Genomic DNA, 17302 nt, shown 5'->3' with positions numbered 1-17302 from the left:
TGCAATGACCAAAGCAAATAATTTCACCTTTATTACAGAAAGTAAACCTGGGTTTACCATTAAATTCCTGTAACTAGAATGAGGTGTTGGATTACAGGAAACAAGAACAATTTCACTGTTTAATATATTGTACTGTCTTTCATATTTATACCAGAAAAAATAAACTTTTCTTCTATCAGTTCTTTTAAGAACTAGTTTTTAATTATTCTGTGTATACAGTAATGTAAAGAAAATTTTTTGCCACTTCAGGAATTACTTCTATATTAAAAGTTTTGATCTACAAAAAAGATGTTGTGTTTAATTTTTATTGAATAGTTGTGGCAACTGACGATATGTCGTCACATGGTAGAGAAGCTGAAGATGGAACACTTGTAGGTTCAGAGTTTTTACACGTGCTGCGAGTTTTGTGACTGACGAAGAGTTGGAAGAGCAATGCAGCACATAAGTGACCTTCTCCAGTGTGCAGCACTCAAGTGGTCTTCTCCACCTTGCTGACAAATTTATGTACATCCGCAGCAAGGAGCGCTGGCCGCTCCATAGCTGCGAAGTGTCCACCAGCTGGCTGCTCACTGTCGAGAGGGTAGTTCAATTAGCGATAGTATTGGGACCGAGTAGCATCAGTAACTAGACTATTACTATCACTGCAGCTCTTGCTACAACATCTATTATTCATAATAAATCAATGTTAATAATATACTGTATTATAAAATTATAAGAAAACAGATTTCTGCAAGAGATGACCTGGAAAAACACAAGACAATTGTAATAAGTTAATTATACATTGATTATATGATACAGATGCTGTTGTGATTGACTTTTTGAACCCCCATTATATACACATTAAGCTATTATACATTAAAATGTTTAACTAGCTACTCAAAACCAACTTGCTTAATCAAATGAAATTTGAGGTTCAGTTCCTGAGCCCATTATGTGCCCCTGTGACTGTTGACACTATCACACATAGGATGGGTATGGGGTTCACTATCACACAGGATGGGTATGGGGTTCACTATCACACACAGGATGGGTATGGGGTTCACTATCACACATAGGATGGGTATGGGGTTCACTATCACACACAGGATGGGTATGGGGTTCACTATCACACACAGGATGGGTATGGGGTTCACTATCACACACAGGATGGGTATGGGGTTCACTATCACACACAGGATGGGTATGGGGTTCACTATCACACATAGGATGGGTATGGGGTTCACTATCACACACAGGATGGGTATGGGGTTCACTATCACAGGATGGGTATGGGGTTCACTATCACACACAGGATGGGTATGGGGTTCACTATCACACATAGGATGGGTATGGGGTTCACTATCACACATAGGATGGGTACAGGGTACATAATAAATGAACTAAAGTCATATGATTATGCACTTGATAAACATTATGTAATGGTAATGTCTTCTCATTGACATAATAACATAGGATAAAAACCCACACTTATGTATTTGTAAAATTTATGTAAAGACTTACACCAAGAAGTCTTCCACACTCTCCTGAGTGCTTTGTCAAGTTCCGAGTGTGTGATTAGGATGAAACTTACATCTCAACGACTACTACCCGTTGAGCATTAGTTGTTGAAATGTAAGTCTCATTTTAATCACACACTCAGACCTTGACAAAGTACTCAGGAGTGCGAGAGAGAGACTTCTTGGTGTAAATCTTTAAATACATTTCATAAATATATATGTGTGGGTTTTTATCCTACTATAAACATAAAATTATTCCTATATTTTTATTTTAAAATGGAACAAACCATCAGGTTAAAAGTAAACCTATTTCCAATAAACTGAAGCTCACAGTTACCAAAGACTTCACAAAATATATATTTGATATGCTTAAGAGATGTCCAATATGCAACATAATTTGTACAAAAATATGCAGCTTCCGTTAACTTAAGATATTACAAAGTTAATACGACATTACACAACTTGGGTAAAGATATCTTGTATTTCCTTACTTATAACTGACAATGTTGTAGTATTTGTGTGTAAGAAAGTTCTTGGGCTGGCTCATAAGCTCCTGTGGGAAGGCGGCCAAGCCGGCTGGCACACGACACGGGTTACTGTGGAGAGGGAGAGACAGAGAGACATAACCACTGTACCACCATTTATATGGCCATCAAAACTAATCATATCAGATTCTGCATCAACAAATATCCTTAATTTATTTCCATTATCACATTGGCCCTAGCAAAATCTGCCTTTAGGAAATCTTAGCTGTTCCTAAGTTTTGTGATACCATAACTAGTTACATTGCATTCAAAACTAAATAAAGACAACTGTAACTTACTTGTCTAATCCTCTGCTGATAAACTTTTGGTTCATGTTCTCAGAGTAGAAGCGGACACTGGTTGTAATGGAATTGGTGAACCTGCAAGGAGAATATGATTCATTCATAAATCACACACTTGTGCACTGCATGGTGACAACCACAAAACACACAATGTAACGAAACTCAAAGAAAATCCATGTGTGGTTAGCCAACTAAGCATTAACAAAACATAAATATCTTAAAAACACCCTAATAGATCTAAGAATAAATAACACTCCAATTGTAGGCATGATACAGTACCAGGAAGATGTCTAGACCTACACATACACAACAAATTGAATTTGAATAACCACATACAGTACAACACGCAAAAATAAGGCTTTATGTGAATAGTTTCTTTACGAGCAGGATTCTCGGCTGCTATCTTAGACAAGGTCCTGCTGTCTCCATGGATATGACTATATACAGTCAGGATAGATCACCATTCCATTCATCATTCAGACTGGCACAGCCACGATCTTTTCAAACACACATTTTAAGTAATACTGGTAAAGTGAAACACTAAATACTAAATATCCCAAAATGATCTCTTAGAAAGTTCATTAATATACACTGAATATACAACAAAGAATATAATATACACCACTCAAGCCCTTCCACGATCAACTTTGCATCACAGGGACTGTCAAGCAGTGCTCTCGCTGGTTGCTAGGTGGTTCACTCGGCTGCTAGCTCTAATTGTCATACTAGTACTTGTAGAGTATATACCTGCTGATCATGATCCCCAGTGCCTGCTATGGTGGGAACCTGTTAGCCACTATCTCTAGTGGCTTACATTTTTCAACATAAGGAGACAAAGCTGGTGCTTGTGGACAGAATGTCACATTCTAACTGTTTAGTTTGTGAAGTTGTACAGTTCAGTACTATACCAGGTATACTGAATTATAGAACTATGCTAGTTTTTACAGCTTCACAGGTATGTGGGGGTCCATGAGCTTCATACCTCATGGGTGAAAAAATCTCCTGTTGTCTATTTTATAAGTAAGGTAATTATGAGGAGAAAGCACCAAGTCTCTTGTTGCCTCTTATATGAGTGAAGCGACCAATCACATCAAGTACTTTACACCTAGTCAATGAAAGAGTCAAAATATTGTTGTGAATGTTTAAAGAATTTTTGGAACTAGAAACGGTGATGAAAGGCGTATCGCTCTGGATTTTCCCACACTTCTCGTACACTCTTCCCAGGCGAGTGCCTTCCCACTATTAAAGTGGAAGAAGCGAGAACATGATTCCAATATTTATCAGTAAAAACAGCCTTATCTAACAACGAAGACTTACCAGTAAATGCAGATATTATCCAACATATCATCTAGGGACATTGGGAAGTTTTTGCCGAGGAGTCCACCATCTGGTTTGTTAGGGTTGTCCTTGTGGGTCCAGGTGCTGAACTTCTCCAAGATGTACACCGCAAGACTGACTGGATTCTGGTTCAGTGCAGCACCTGGAAACGTGGCATGGAAATTGGGTGCTAAATAATAATTATTCTCGTTGTTGGGGACAGGAAGCCTATAATTAGGCTTATCCACATCCTCCTAGGCCAGCTACTGACCCTCCCTAGGATGCACCGTACAACAGTTATCAAACTCCCAGGTACTTCTTTTACTGTTAGGTGAACAGTGGCATCATGTGAAAAGAAACATGGCCCAACCATTTCTGTCCCGACTGGAGATTAAACTTGGATCTCTTGAGTACAAGGATACAAGGATATCCTCTATACAAGGATATGGTTAATAATGTACCAGTAAGTTCAACTGGTATATTTTCAACAACTTTGCTATTTTTACACTAAACGGTACTGAAGATTGAGGAGAAATATACAAATAAGGTGGCAAGTGTTCTTAGCACTTAAAGATTTCCCTGCCACCAGCGCAGTACATCTTACAGTCTTATTCAAAGTGCAGCAGTTTACTTATGCACCGACATTGTAAGCACATTGTCATACCCAATTGTATGCTTTATACCATCTTACTTGTGTAGACACTACATTGTAAGCACATTGTCATACCCAATTGTATGCTTTATACCATCTTACTTGTGTAGACACTACATTGTAAGCACATTGTCATACCCAATTGTATGCTTTATACCATCTTACTTGTGTAGACACTACATTGTAAGCACATTGTCATACCCAATTGTATGCTTTATACCATCTTAGTTGTGTAGACACTACATTGTAAGCACATTGTCATACCCAATTGTATGCTTTATACCATCTTACTTGTGTAGACACTACATTGTCATACCCAATTGTATGCTTTATATCATCTTACTTGTGTAGACACTACATTGTAAGCACATTGTCATACCCAATTGTATGCTTTATACCATCTTACTTGTGTAGACACTAATTAGAGGTGAACAATGTTCACAAGAGTATGACCACACTAACACTGCTCAAGTTGGTCCAAGAAGCACAGCTATACAATCCTCAGAGACCAAAATATTAACTGTATAAATAATGGCAGGTACTACATTCACCTGAACTCCTTGTTGACTGGAGCTGCCTTACCTAAGGAGGTCAGGTTTTCTGTGCCCGCATCACCTGCCGATGTAGGCCTGACCAAATGTAAGCTGTCACAAAAACTATAAACCTTGCATCACCGTGTGATGAAATGTGACCAAATTCAAGACGTTAGAAGCAAGTCAAATCACAATGGAAATATACCCAAAAAAATAACAAATACCTACCAATAGTGTCGGGTTTGGAGGCCTGTATGTGCAAGTAGCCAGACTCCCGGAGTATCATGGAGTACAAGTTGGTGAGTGGGTACAGCTTGGCCTGGTCCTCCCGAGCCACCACTAGCCCGGCGGGCAGGAACGCTCCCAGCATCGTCTTCAAGTTCACTCCCAAGGTATTCACCATAAACATATTCAAATGGACCCCTAAAATACTGAAGAAAAAACATTATGCATAAAAAAGTTATAAAGCTAATATTTGTCAACAAAAATTTATATAAAGCAGAAAACTAATTAAAGATGTAAATAAAGTCAGTCACAGTAAGCTATTGTATAAGAACTGCTATAATTAATGCCATATATTAATCAAAGTGCAAGCCGATTGTCTTGGGAACACTCACAAGAACAGGCTGGATTACTCTCACTCCAGCCCGTCCTCTCGAGCTGCTCAACGGTCAGAAACTGGTATACTAAAACACTCAAATCTAACCTAACCTATTGACCACACATTAGAAAATGTGAATGTTTGTGTGTCGCTATGATTTATAGTGCCATTTAGGGATCTTTATGTCAAAATGTAGTACATTATGTGAGAGGACAGGTTGCAGAATCTGCAGATAGTTGGCTGGCAATCAAGGCTTTCCTCTTTAAGATTACTGTCCAGTGAAAAATACAAGACAGTAATTATCTTACTACACATAAGATGTAGTGAGTGGCACTGTACCCACTGTTAAGTGTACTTATATGATGGAGTAGACAGGGAGGAAGATGGGTGGGCAGAAGAGAATGGTATAACTCATTGGTCAGGATAGATAGTAGTCTAGTACTCACTTATCAGGGTACATGGTGGCCATGTTTGAGGCAATCAAGCCACCCCAGTCGCCACCCTGCAGGTAGAACTGCTCAAAGCCCAACCTCTTCATTAGCTTCAAGAACACCTGACCAGTCTCAAGAACACCAAAACCTGTCATTTGCATAAAAATACATTATTTTAATTTACTTGTCCCCCAAAAAGTGAATTTGTAATTTTTTCACCATGAAAGAGATGTGATCATATATACTGTATAAATATAAATATATATATATATATCAATTTTTTTGGACCAATTGGATACCAAAATCAATGTTCTAGTCCTGTAATTGACATTACAAACAGAAAATGAGTGAATGTTTGATGCATCATTGAGTGAGCGGCTAAAGACACAGTGAGAAAGGTAGCATAAATGGGACCCCACCAGAATGTGAAATTGTTAGTTTCCTTAACAAATGAAGTGCTTAAATTTGTTTAAATTTTAGCATATACTATATGCTATATACTATATGCTATATCTGTGGTTGACAGTAGTCCTGTCTTTGGCAGTTTGTAACTTTTAAATATGGTTGTATTTCACAGTTAGAAAAAGATGCCTGTAGATGGTAGAGCTTCCGTTGAATTACCTTGCTTAGAGGAGCTCTGGGAGAAACCATAGCCAGGGATGGAAGCACAGATGACATCAAACACCACATTACTGCCTTCCTGTGGGTGCGTGAGTAGCGGCAAGATGTCATAGAACTCGACGAAGGATCCTGGCCACCCGTGGATCAGCAGGAGGGGCACCGTCTTGACATTCTTGGCACTTCCTACCTTGGCACTGGCACGCATGAAGTGGATGTCTAAACCTTCTATGCGGGTCCTGAAATGTTACAAATGTCTTAGGTGAATGTTGATGAGATAGTCACATTTAGGTTCATGGAGAAATATAGAGTAGGTGTACATACCTCCCTTCCCCAGGTCCAGTTGTACCCCCATCTCCCCAGGTCCAGCTGTACCCCCCTTCCCAGGTCCAGCTGTACCCCCCCTCCCCAGGTCCAGCTGTACCCCCCTCCGCAGGTCCAGCTGTACCCCCCTCCCCAGGTCCAGCTGTACCCCCCCTCCCCAGGTCCAGCTGTACCCCCCCTCCCCAGGTCCAGCTGTACCCCCCCTCCCCAGGTCCAGTTGTACCCCCATCTTCCCAGGTCCAGTTGTACCCCCATCTCCCCAGGTCCAGTTGTACCCCCCTCCCCAGGTCCAGCTGTACCCCCCTCCCCAGGTCCAGCTGTACCCCCCCTCCCCAGGTTCAGCTGTACCCCCCCTCCCCAGGTCCAGCTGTACCCCCCTCCCCAGGTCCAGCTGTACCCCCCCTCCCCAGGTCCAGCTGTACCCCCCCTCCCCAGGTCCAGCTGTACCCCCCCTCCCCAGGTCCAGCTGTACCCCCCCTCCCCAGGTCCAGCTGTACCCCCTCCCCAGGTCCAGCTGTACCCCCCATCCCCAGGTCCAGCTGTACCCCCCTCCCCAGGTCCAGCTGTACCCCCCCCTCCCCAGGTCCAGCTGTACCCCCCCTCCCCAGGTCCAGCTGTACCCCCCCCTCCCCAGGTCCAGCTGTACCCCCCCCTCCCCAGGTCTAGCTGTACCCCCTCCCCAGGTCCAGCTGTACCCCCCCTCCCCAGATCCAGCTGTAACCCCCTCCCCAGTTCCAGCTGTAACCCCCTCCCCAGTTCCAGCTGTAACCCCCTCCCCAGGTCCAGCTGTACCCCCCCTCCCCAGGTCCAGCTGTAACCCCCTCCCCAGGTCCAGCTGTAACCCCCTCCCCAGTTCCAGCTGTACCCCCCCTCCCCAGGTCCAGCTGTACCCCCCCTCCCCAGGTCCAGCTGTAACCCCCTCCCCAGTTCCAGCTGTACCCCCTCATTAGTCATATGTAAATCCCAGAGCCCACCCCAAGCTAACTTGCTCTCTCACCATGAGTCAACATATCCACATGAATGATACCGTCATAATCTTTGCTCTAAGCAGAATGACTTTCTGAAACTTAAATCAAAAGATGGTTGAATTCCTTACAAAATGTAGCCACATACATGTTAAAGCATGTATGTGGCTACATACATGTAACTGTGCATGTTAATAACTATGGTTCATAATTATCTCTTGGCTTACTTACACACCAAACTTCACCGTGTCTGTACTCGGGTTACTTCTCGACTTACAGTCAAGACTTCTGGGTTCAAATCCCAGACGGGACAGAAATGGTTGGGCGTGTTTCCTGTCATCTAATGCACCTGTTCACCTAGCAGTAAATAGGTACCCAGGAGTTAGTCAGGCTGTTGTGGAGTGGTATTCTGGGGAAGAGTCAGTAGTTCAACCTTGGTCAGACCTCTATACTGTATTTAGATTTAGATTTTTTTATTCAGGTAAAGGTACATGCATAGAAGATGAGTTACAAACATAATGTTGGATATACTGTAAGCCTAACATGTGTATATATACTGGCTGCCTGTCTTAACTGAGAATTATTATTAACAAATTAAGAAACTCATGTACAGGAAAACTTATTGTAGAGATCTTCCAAGACAAGGATGAGGGAATGGTCACCCATCTTGTTACTACACACACACCCATTGCTTAGCCTGACTGACTGAATGACTGGCATATAGTGGCCCTTTGCCATCACCACCACCTTGAACCTCACGCACTCAGTTTCTTGAGGTTCTCATTAAGGCTAATCACAGTGATGTGGGACATGCCTCCAAGCACCCAGCCTCAGACCCATATCCCTCATAACAGTGGTTACCACAACCACCTCATAACTGCCTGGGCCTGGCCTCACTTTTCTTGGCAAGCGAGAGATATTTGAGTGCATTTCCTTACACCTTATAAATAATATAAATAAATAAATGTTTATTCAGGTAAAGTACATACATACAAGAGGTTTTACAAAAATTGATAGATTTATAGATAGAGCTAGTACATACAATGCCTAAAGCCACTATTACGCAAAGCGTTTCGGGCAGGAAAAACATACTAATATACTAATTACTAACAATATACTAATTACTAACAATATACTAACATACTAAACATACTAATTGAGATTATTATACACTAATTGATTATAATACTAATTGAGATCTGTTCACCTAGTAATTTCATCCTGAGGAAGGTCAGCAGTTGGCTTGGGTGAACATTTTTAATCCTAATAGTTTCCTACCAAGTGAAAAAGTTTCATAAATATTAAAATTTAGCCTGTAACTCAGGTCTTACTTGAAGTGGGGATACGTGTTGAGTTTCTTCTCCCTCTGGCGCCAGTCATAGTGTTCCCTCCAGTATTGGACGACTGATTGTAGGGTGTCAGCGGTCATGCCGTAGGTGAAGTTGGCACCCTCCAGTCCTGGGGTCGACCGCAGGGGCAGGGCCAGCCGGGCCTTGAAGTCCTCCAGGTCCTGCCAACCACACAACATTTATTCACCTGGAAATATTTATAATATAAGATATGCTAATGTCTACAGTCAACCCCAGTCTACATTGAGGTACCACTGTCTACATTGAGGTACCACTGTCTACATTGAGGTACCACTGTCTACATTGAGGTACCACTGTCTACAGTAGAGTACCACCGTCTACATTGAGGTACCACTGTCTACATTGAGGTACCACTGTCTACATTGAGGTACCACTGTCTACAGTAGAGTACCACTGTCTACATTGAGGTACCACTGTCCACAGTAGAGTACCACTGTCCACAGTGAGGTACTACTGTCCACAGCGAGGTACCACTGTTCACAGTGAGGTACAACTGTCTACAGTGAGGTACCACCGTCCACAGTGAAGTACCACCATCCACAGTGAAGTACCACCATCCACAGTGAAGTACCACCATCCACAGTGAAGTACCACCATCCACAGTGAAATACCACCGTCCACAGTGAAGTACCACCGTCGACAGTGAAGTACCACCATCCACAGTGAAGTACCACCATCCACAGTGAAGTACCACCGTGCACAGTGAAATACCACCGTCCACAGTGAACTACCACCATCCACAGTGAACTACCACCATCCACAGTGAAGTACCACCATCCACAGTGAAGTACCACCGTGCACAGTGAAATACCACCGTGCACAGTGAAATACCACCATCCACAGTGAAATACCACCATCCACAGTGAAATACCACCATCCACAGTGAAGTACCACCATCCACAGTGAACTACCACCATGCACAGTGAAGTACCACCGTGCACAGTGAAGTACCACCGTGCACAGTGAAATACCACCGTGCACAGTGAAATACCACCGTGCACAGTGAAGTACCACCGTGCACAGTGAAGTACCACCGTCCAACCATGAATCTCCATACCATCTGTGCCAAGGAATAATACCCTTGTCATGGTACAATATGTTCCAAAGTCCTGACTACCATTACACTGCCCATGGTCCTTATACCTGCTCGGGCACATTGATGGTAAACCTTCTGATGGAGACATCTTCCTGTTGTGGTTGGCCTGGACCCCACCATGGGTTGGGGTCCAGCTTGGGGAGAGGGGGTTCCTGCAGCTTCTGGCCAATCTTGTGGGCCACCCACAGCACCAATAACCCCACCAACACCTTCTTCAACCAACCCATCTGGAAAGGAAATGCCAGAGTTGAGAAAACATGTGAAATGAAGCTATAAGAGCCGTCTTGTTTGATGCCCCCCCCACACTTCTCCCCCTCCCATGGCCCTAGTGATGTATGGACCACCATGGCCCTAGTGATGTATGGGCCACCATGGCCATAGTGATTTCCCCTCCATGGCCCTAGTGATGTCCCCACCATGGCCCTAGTAATGTCCCCTCCATGGCCCTAGTAATGTCCCCTCCATGGACCTAGTAATGTCCCCTCCATGGCCCTAGTAATGTCCCCTCCATGGCCCTAGTAATGTCCCCTCCATGGCCCTAGTAATGTCCCCTCCATGGCCCTAGTAATGTCCCCTCCATGGCCCTAGTAATGTCCCCTCCATGGCCCTAGTAATGTCCCCGTGAGCGCTAACAGCAAATCATGCAAGATAACATTGCAGGACAATTTGATTTCAAACACACAACCACTGATGTTCTCACTGATACATCAAGTTAATGGGATTTTAAAGTTAATGTGTTAATGAAATAATGGGCATCTCACTGTGTAATCTTCTATTTCTATTTATGTGTTATCTCTAAGTGGTTACTTAAGAGGCAAAGAAGTTTTCTTTAGAGAAACTAACTGCCCAATTAGGCATAGCGTGACGGGCATAACACAATAGCTTGTAACACTACACTATTTGTTCACAATAACTTTGTGCTTTGTTCAGTAAAGGAGACGATGGGTTGAACAACTATAACACAGTGGTTATAGCTTATTGTGGACGGTTAGGTCATTCATTGGTCGCTAGCTGGGAGAGAAGATGAGATCATCACTTGTAATAGGCTAGGGGGAGAGAGAGGCAACTTCGACAAGCCGCTGGCTTGCTGTCCTCGTCGAGGCTATTAGGGTTAATGCCCCCTTCAGGTAGATCAGGTAAATCATACATATATACACATCATTTTGTTTGTATAACGGATTAACGCCGATTAGCATATTACTGTTGCACAAGAATGTCAACACACACACAGGTGTGGTCGAGGGTTCGAGACCCCGCCACAGCCCCGGTGAATGGAATGTTTAGGTCCACGTTATGATGATTGATGAAGATTAAACCATCCAAAAGGTGGCACGGGCATGAATAGCCCGTAAGTGGTGGCCCTTTTGAGCCATTTACCAGTATCAAGAGCTGATTCTGGGTCCACGTTAGTGTGGACGGCCATGTATAGTGAGTTTGTGTGTGTGTGTGAAGAGTAGAGGAGTGTGGAGATATTACAGGTGGTGGTGAGGCTTGCTTGGCTGCCCCGCCTCCTGGCTGGCTGTCACCCCCGCTCCTGGGGCTCATGGGAGAGGTGGGAGGGAGAGGAGAGAGGTGGGAGAGAGAGAGGTGGGAGAGAGAGAGGAGAGAGAGGTGGGAGAGAGAGAGGAGAGAGAGGTGGGAGAGAGAGAGGAGAGAGAGGTGGGAGAGGAGAGAGAGGTGGGAGAGAGAGAGGAGAGAGAGAGAGAGGAGAGAGAGGAGAGAGAGGTGGGAGAGAGAGAGGAGAGAGAGGTGGGAGAGAGAGAGGAGAGAGAGAGGAGAGAGAGGTGGGAGAGAGAGAGGAGAGAGAGGTGGGAGAGAGAGAGGAGAGAGAGGTGGGAGAGAGAGAGGAGAGAGAGAGAGAGAGGAGAGAGAGGTGGGAGAGAGAGAGGAGAGAGAGAGAGGAGAGAGAGGTGGGAGAGAGAGAGGAGAGAGAGAGAGGAGAGAGGTGGGAGAGAGAGAGAGAGAGGAGAGAGAGGTGGGAGAGAGAGAGGAGAGAGAGAGAGGAGAGAGAGGTGGGAGAGAGAGAGGAGAGAGAGAGAGGAGAGAGGTGGGAGAGAGAGAGAGAGAGGTGGGAGAGAGAGAGAGAGAGAGGAGAGAGGTGGGAGAGAGAGAGAGAGAGGTGGGAGAGAGAGAGAGAGAGAGGAGAGAGGTGGGAGAGAGAGAGGAGAGGGAGACGGAACAGGTTGGGCGGCAGGAGAGGAGGCAGAATAAAGGACAAAAGAGGTAATAATGGAAGAAGGAGACAGAGGAGTATGCAGGGAAGGAGGAGACGGGAGACGGTACCATGGGAAGAGAAGAGACGGCACCATGGAAGAGGAAGAGATAGCGGAAGGGAAGCCGAACAGATAAAGAAGAGAGAGATCACTACAGTCAGCAACAGTTCCTCTTATATAATCTTATCAGTGACCCCGGCAACCCCCACTCACAGTCCCGGGGCCCAGGAGCTAAACTTCAACCCCCCCCCCCCCCCCCCCGCACCACCAGGACACTACAACTCCATCAATACCCACACACCAACGACCCTGTCAAATTCAAATTCAAATTGCAATACTTTCACCTCAATACAAATTTGAATTTTGAGAACGGCCATCATAGACGGCCTCAAAAATAGACAAAAGTCTTATCTTGGCCTAAGAACTATACTTTATTTTCGTATAATATGACCTGGTGCATGGGTCACTACTTCCGTGTAATATGTATATACAAGTATAAAGTAATTAAGGTCACTTAATATGTATATCCCTGCATATACATAGGCTACAAGTCACAGTTGCAACTATTAGCAACCGCGAAGCTGCAAATAATTCCATGCAACTTTGAAATATATTATTATTAATAATATTTACAATTAATATTTTATATAGCCTATATCCAACGCCCAAAAATATGTATAGTGCTTATACGTGCTCGACTGTAAGTAGTATATGCACTATACACACACATGTTATACACGTGTGTGTGTATATGTGTAGAGTATATATGTATACTCTATATACATATGTATTAAGAGCAGCTGAAACACTCATTCAAGACTTGAGCTAAAATATCACAATGCTACATGTATATATTATATAACATATTTATATAAACGGATCCACATATCTTAGGCGTTACATATATACGAGATACAATTAATAATTGTATGTATATGTGTAAAGTTCTGACTTACAAAATGTTTAAGGCCTTGAACTAGCAGGAGACGAGGACAAGGAACCACTTGACAACCGCCTGAGAACAACCACTTAAACAATTACTTAACACATGTGAAGACACACTTTACACACCTGGGTATACACACTTATGAAGATACACTTAATACACAAGCGTCACTTTACACAACGGTGAAATATTATGGAACTAAACGTGAACTAAAGCTGAAGTAGGAGAGGTATTAGGCTGTGTTGCCATGGCGGGCTGGGTATATATGTGAAGGTCAGTATACTCTGGTATACTGTGAGTCTACACCCACACCTGTTGTGGTATACTATACCTGGTGAGGTATATTGTGACGGGGTGTAGGGAGGTGGTGACTGTGAGCTGTGAACACACACACTGGAGGGTGCAGCCGGTGGTGTGGTGGTGGTTGGTGGCCTTGTGAGCCCTCCCTGGCCACCCCTACCTCTCTCTCACCCTCCCTGGCCACCCCTACCTCTCTCTCTCACCCTCCCTGGCCACCCCTACCTCTCTCTCTCACCCTCCCTGGCCACCCCTACCTCTCTCTCTCACCCTCCCTGGCCACCCCTACCTCTCTCTCTCACCCTCCCTGGCCACCCCTACCTCTCTCTCTCTCCCTCCCTGGCCACCCCTACCTCTCTCTCTCACCCTCCCTGGCCACCCCTACCTCTCTCTCTCACCCTCCCTGGCCACCCCTACCTCTCTCTCTCACCCTCCCTGGCCACCCCTACCTCTCTCTCTCTCCCTCCCTGGCCACCCCTACCTCTCTCTCTCACCCTCCCTGGCCACCCCTACCTCTCTCTCTCACCCTCCCTGGCCACCCCTACCTCTCTCTCTCACCCTCCCTGGCCACCCCTACCTCTCTCTCTCACCCTCCCTGGCCACCCCTACCTCTCTCTCTCACCCTCCCTGGCCACCCCTACCTCTCTCTCTCACCCTCCCTGGCCACCCCTACCTCTCTCTCTCACCCTCCCTGGCCACCCCTACCTCTCTCTCTCACCCTCCCTGGCCACCCCTACCTCTCTCTCTCACCCTCCCTGGCCACCCCTACCTCTCTCTCTCACCCTCCCTGGCCACCCCTACCTCTCTCTCTCACCCTCCCTGGCCACCCCTACCTCTCTCTCTCACCCTCCCTGGCCACCCCTACCTCTCTCTCACCCTCCCTGGCCACCCCTACCTCTCTCTCACCCTCCCTGGCCACCCCCTACCTCTCTCTCTCTCACCCTCCCTGGCTACCCCTACCTCTCTCTCACCCTCCCTGGCCACCCCTACCTTTCTCTCTCACCCTCCCTGGCCACCCCTACCTCTCTCTCTCACCCTCCCTGGCCACCCCTACCTCTCTCTCTCACCCTCCCTGACCACCCCCTACCTCTCTCTCTCACCCTCCCTGGCCACCCCTACCTCTCTCTCTCACCCTCCCTGGCCACCCCTACCTCTCTCTCACCCTCCCTGGCCACCCCTACCTCTCTCTCACCCTCCCTGGCCACCCCATTAATATAACTTATTATGGCAACTTTGGTGTTATTAGTCAATGATAAGTTGTCATAGTAACAGTGGTGATTCTGGGTTGTCATGGCGACGGTATCTATTGATGGGGCTGAATTCTCATGGCAACCGTGTCTTAAGTAGCGGGGTTGACTTGGCAAGCAAGATTGGCAACCTAATCATCGGTTATCTAATCCCCGAGACGTGATTGGCTGAGAGAGCGAGGCTAGTGCCTGTATTTAGACACTGGTGAATGATTTACATGCTGCTTATCTCAGTGCAGATAGTAATAATAATTAAAAAACATTCTGGGACAAGCAGCCCGTGTGTGTATATATACTTAAGGCTTGTATCGAGGTCACCCCCCCCATAGCTGACTAACTCCTCGGCTGCCTATTTACTGCTAAGGTGAACAGCTGAATAGGTGAAAGGAAACGAAGCTAATCATTCCCCCCCCCCCTTCCCCCTCTCAGGATTCGAACCCGGGACTCAGGATTGTGAGTCAAGAACAAACCCACATGTACTAGTGAGATAAGGTTCAATATGGCTGTAATTCCTAGAGAATTATGGTTTAATTATAGTTGAATAATTAAGTTTTAATTAATTATTAATTAATACTTTAAGTATATTTAAAATATTACATCAGGAAATACCTAATTATTCCACTGTTAGAAATTTTGTTACGTAACTATGAGAGGCAGATTGTTTTTGTTTATATAATTGTATATAAGAAGATATACTGGGTTGTGAGACTAAATAATTCTTACATTCTTGTAAAGCTACTTTACACGCAAGTGTGGGGGGACCTTGGACAAGCCGCCGGCTTCCTGTCCTCGTGGAGTGGTGGTGGTAATGCCCCCACGGGTAAAGGTGAAGCCTAATGCAGGATATTAATATTTGTAATATTATCAGGGAAAACTTTTATATTCTGGTTAGGATGACGGGAGACTTTTGGTGAAGATTATGAGAGCTTCGTCTCATCATGAGTGGCTTTAAAGGAGCAGTTGAGTGTAACCTTGGAGTGTCAATGAGCAATCTGAGAGCAGCAGTACACCGAGAACTTCAACAAGATTTAAGTTTTTCCTGCCCGAAACGCTTTGCCTAATAGTGGCTTTAGGCATTGTATGTACTAGCTCTATCTATAAATCCATCACTCTTTGTAAAACCTCTTGTATGTACCTGTATGTACCTTAAGTAAATAAACATTACCTAAATAAACATTTGAATTGAAGATCTTGTAGATCTGAGGCAAAGTGAAATTGACACCAGTAATTCCATCTATCATCATATTATCATGCAAGAGGAGCCACACATCTATGGATCATCCAATAATATCAGCAGACTTCTAGATGTTTCTACTGCTCGGCTTAGACTCGGTTACAAGTATCTCTGGGAGTACTCATTATCTGCTGATGTAGACCTGACCAAATGTAAACTGTCAACAAAATTATTCGCACACCCTCCGTCACTCCGAGTGAAAAAGATAAAAAGGAGTGTCAATTATGTAGTATGTTGCACGCCCACACATTACAACATTATGTATTACACTGGCAACTTATTGATAACTATAGAAATAAGGAAATAAGTAGTGTACCACATCAAATTGTTTGGATGTGTGATAATGGTATGATAGAATAGTTAGGAGCTTCAAGTATTTTGCCCCAAGAGTGTAATAATTATATCCTGTGCTTACTATATTAACCTGTAATGTTAAATGTGATTTTTGTACTGCTATTTGTGGATTAGGAGCAGTAGAAGGGAGTAGAAATAGCCTAAGCTACTCTATCCCTTTGAGATGTATTTCTTGTCTCAATAAACATACTTGAACTTGAAGTGGACTTTAATGTTTTTTCGGCAGCTTTATTTCCTTAGTTTCCGAGCTGTTTTCTTTACCGTGTATGTTGTAATAAACTATTCCTATATTTACAGTTGTTTCTCCCTGTGAAGATTATTAAACAATGGTGATTATAAGGGCGCGGAAGTTCAGCCTGGCCATCCTGAGGCCAGATTCACGAAAGCAGTTACGCAAGCACTTACGAACGTGTACATCTTTCCTCAATCTTTGACGGCTTTGGTTACATTTATTAAACAGTTTACAAGCAGGAAAACTTGCCAATCAACTGTTGTTATTGTTATAAACAGCCTCCTGGTGCTTCGGAGCTCATTAACTGTTTAATAATTGTAAACAAAGCCGCCAAAGATTGAGAAAAGATGTACAGGTTCGTAAGTGCTTGCGTAACTGCTTCGTGAACCTCGGTAGAAATAGCCTAAGCTACTCTATTCCTTTGAGATATATTTTATTGTCTTAATAAACGTATTAGAACTTAAACTTGATAATGAACCCATAGTCTTAATTTGAAAAAGAACCAGAGAGCATATTTTATCACTAAGTTTTCGATAAATAAATCCGTGTC

At 44.3% G+C, this 17302-nt stretch overlaps 1 protein-coding gene across 1 annotated transcript; it reads right to left on the bottom strand.

The window, feature by feature from the left end:
- Nucleotides 1–291: 291 nt before the first annotated feature.
- LOC123770507 (juvenile hormone epoxide hydrolase 1) lies at nt 292–13853 on the bottom strand. The gene is made up of 10 exons (XM_045762455.2): nt 13720–13853; nt 10277–10456; nt 9095–9273; nt 6478–6713; nt 5872–6004; nt 5053–5255; nt 3640–3802; nt 2320–2400; nt 1988–2092; nt 292–569 (listed from the first exon to the last, which is right to left on the bottom strand). Exons 2-10 carry the CDS (start codon nt 10454–10456, stop codon nt 470–472), a joined length of 1380 nt encoding a protein of 459 aa, XP_045618411.2. The 5' UTR covers nt 13720–13853; the 3' UTR covers nt 292–469.
- Between the last annotated feature and the right edge of the window lie 3449 nt (nt 13854–17302).

This window comes from Procambarus clarkii, chromosome 46 (assembly GCF_040958095.1).
Source record: "Procambarus clarkii isolate CNS0578487 chromosome 46, FALCON_Pclarkii_2.0, whole genome shotgun sequence".
NCBI classification, from domain to species: Eukaryota; Metazoa; Arthropoda; class Malacostraca; order Decapoda; family Cambaridae; genus Procambarus; species Procambarus clarkii.
This window is presented reverse-complemented; position numbering and strand designations above follow the sequence as displayed.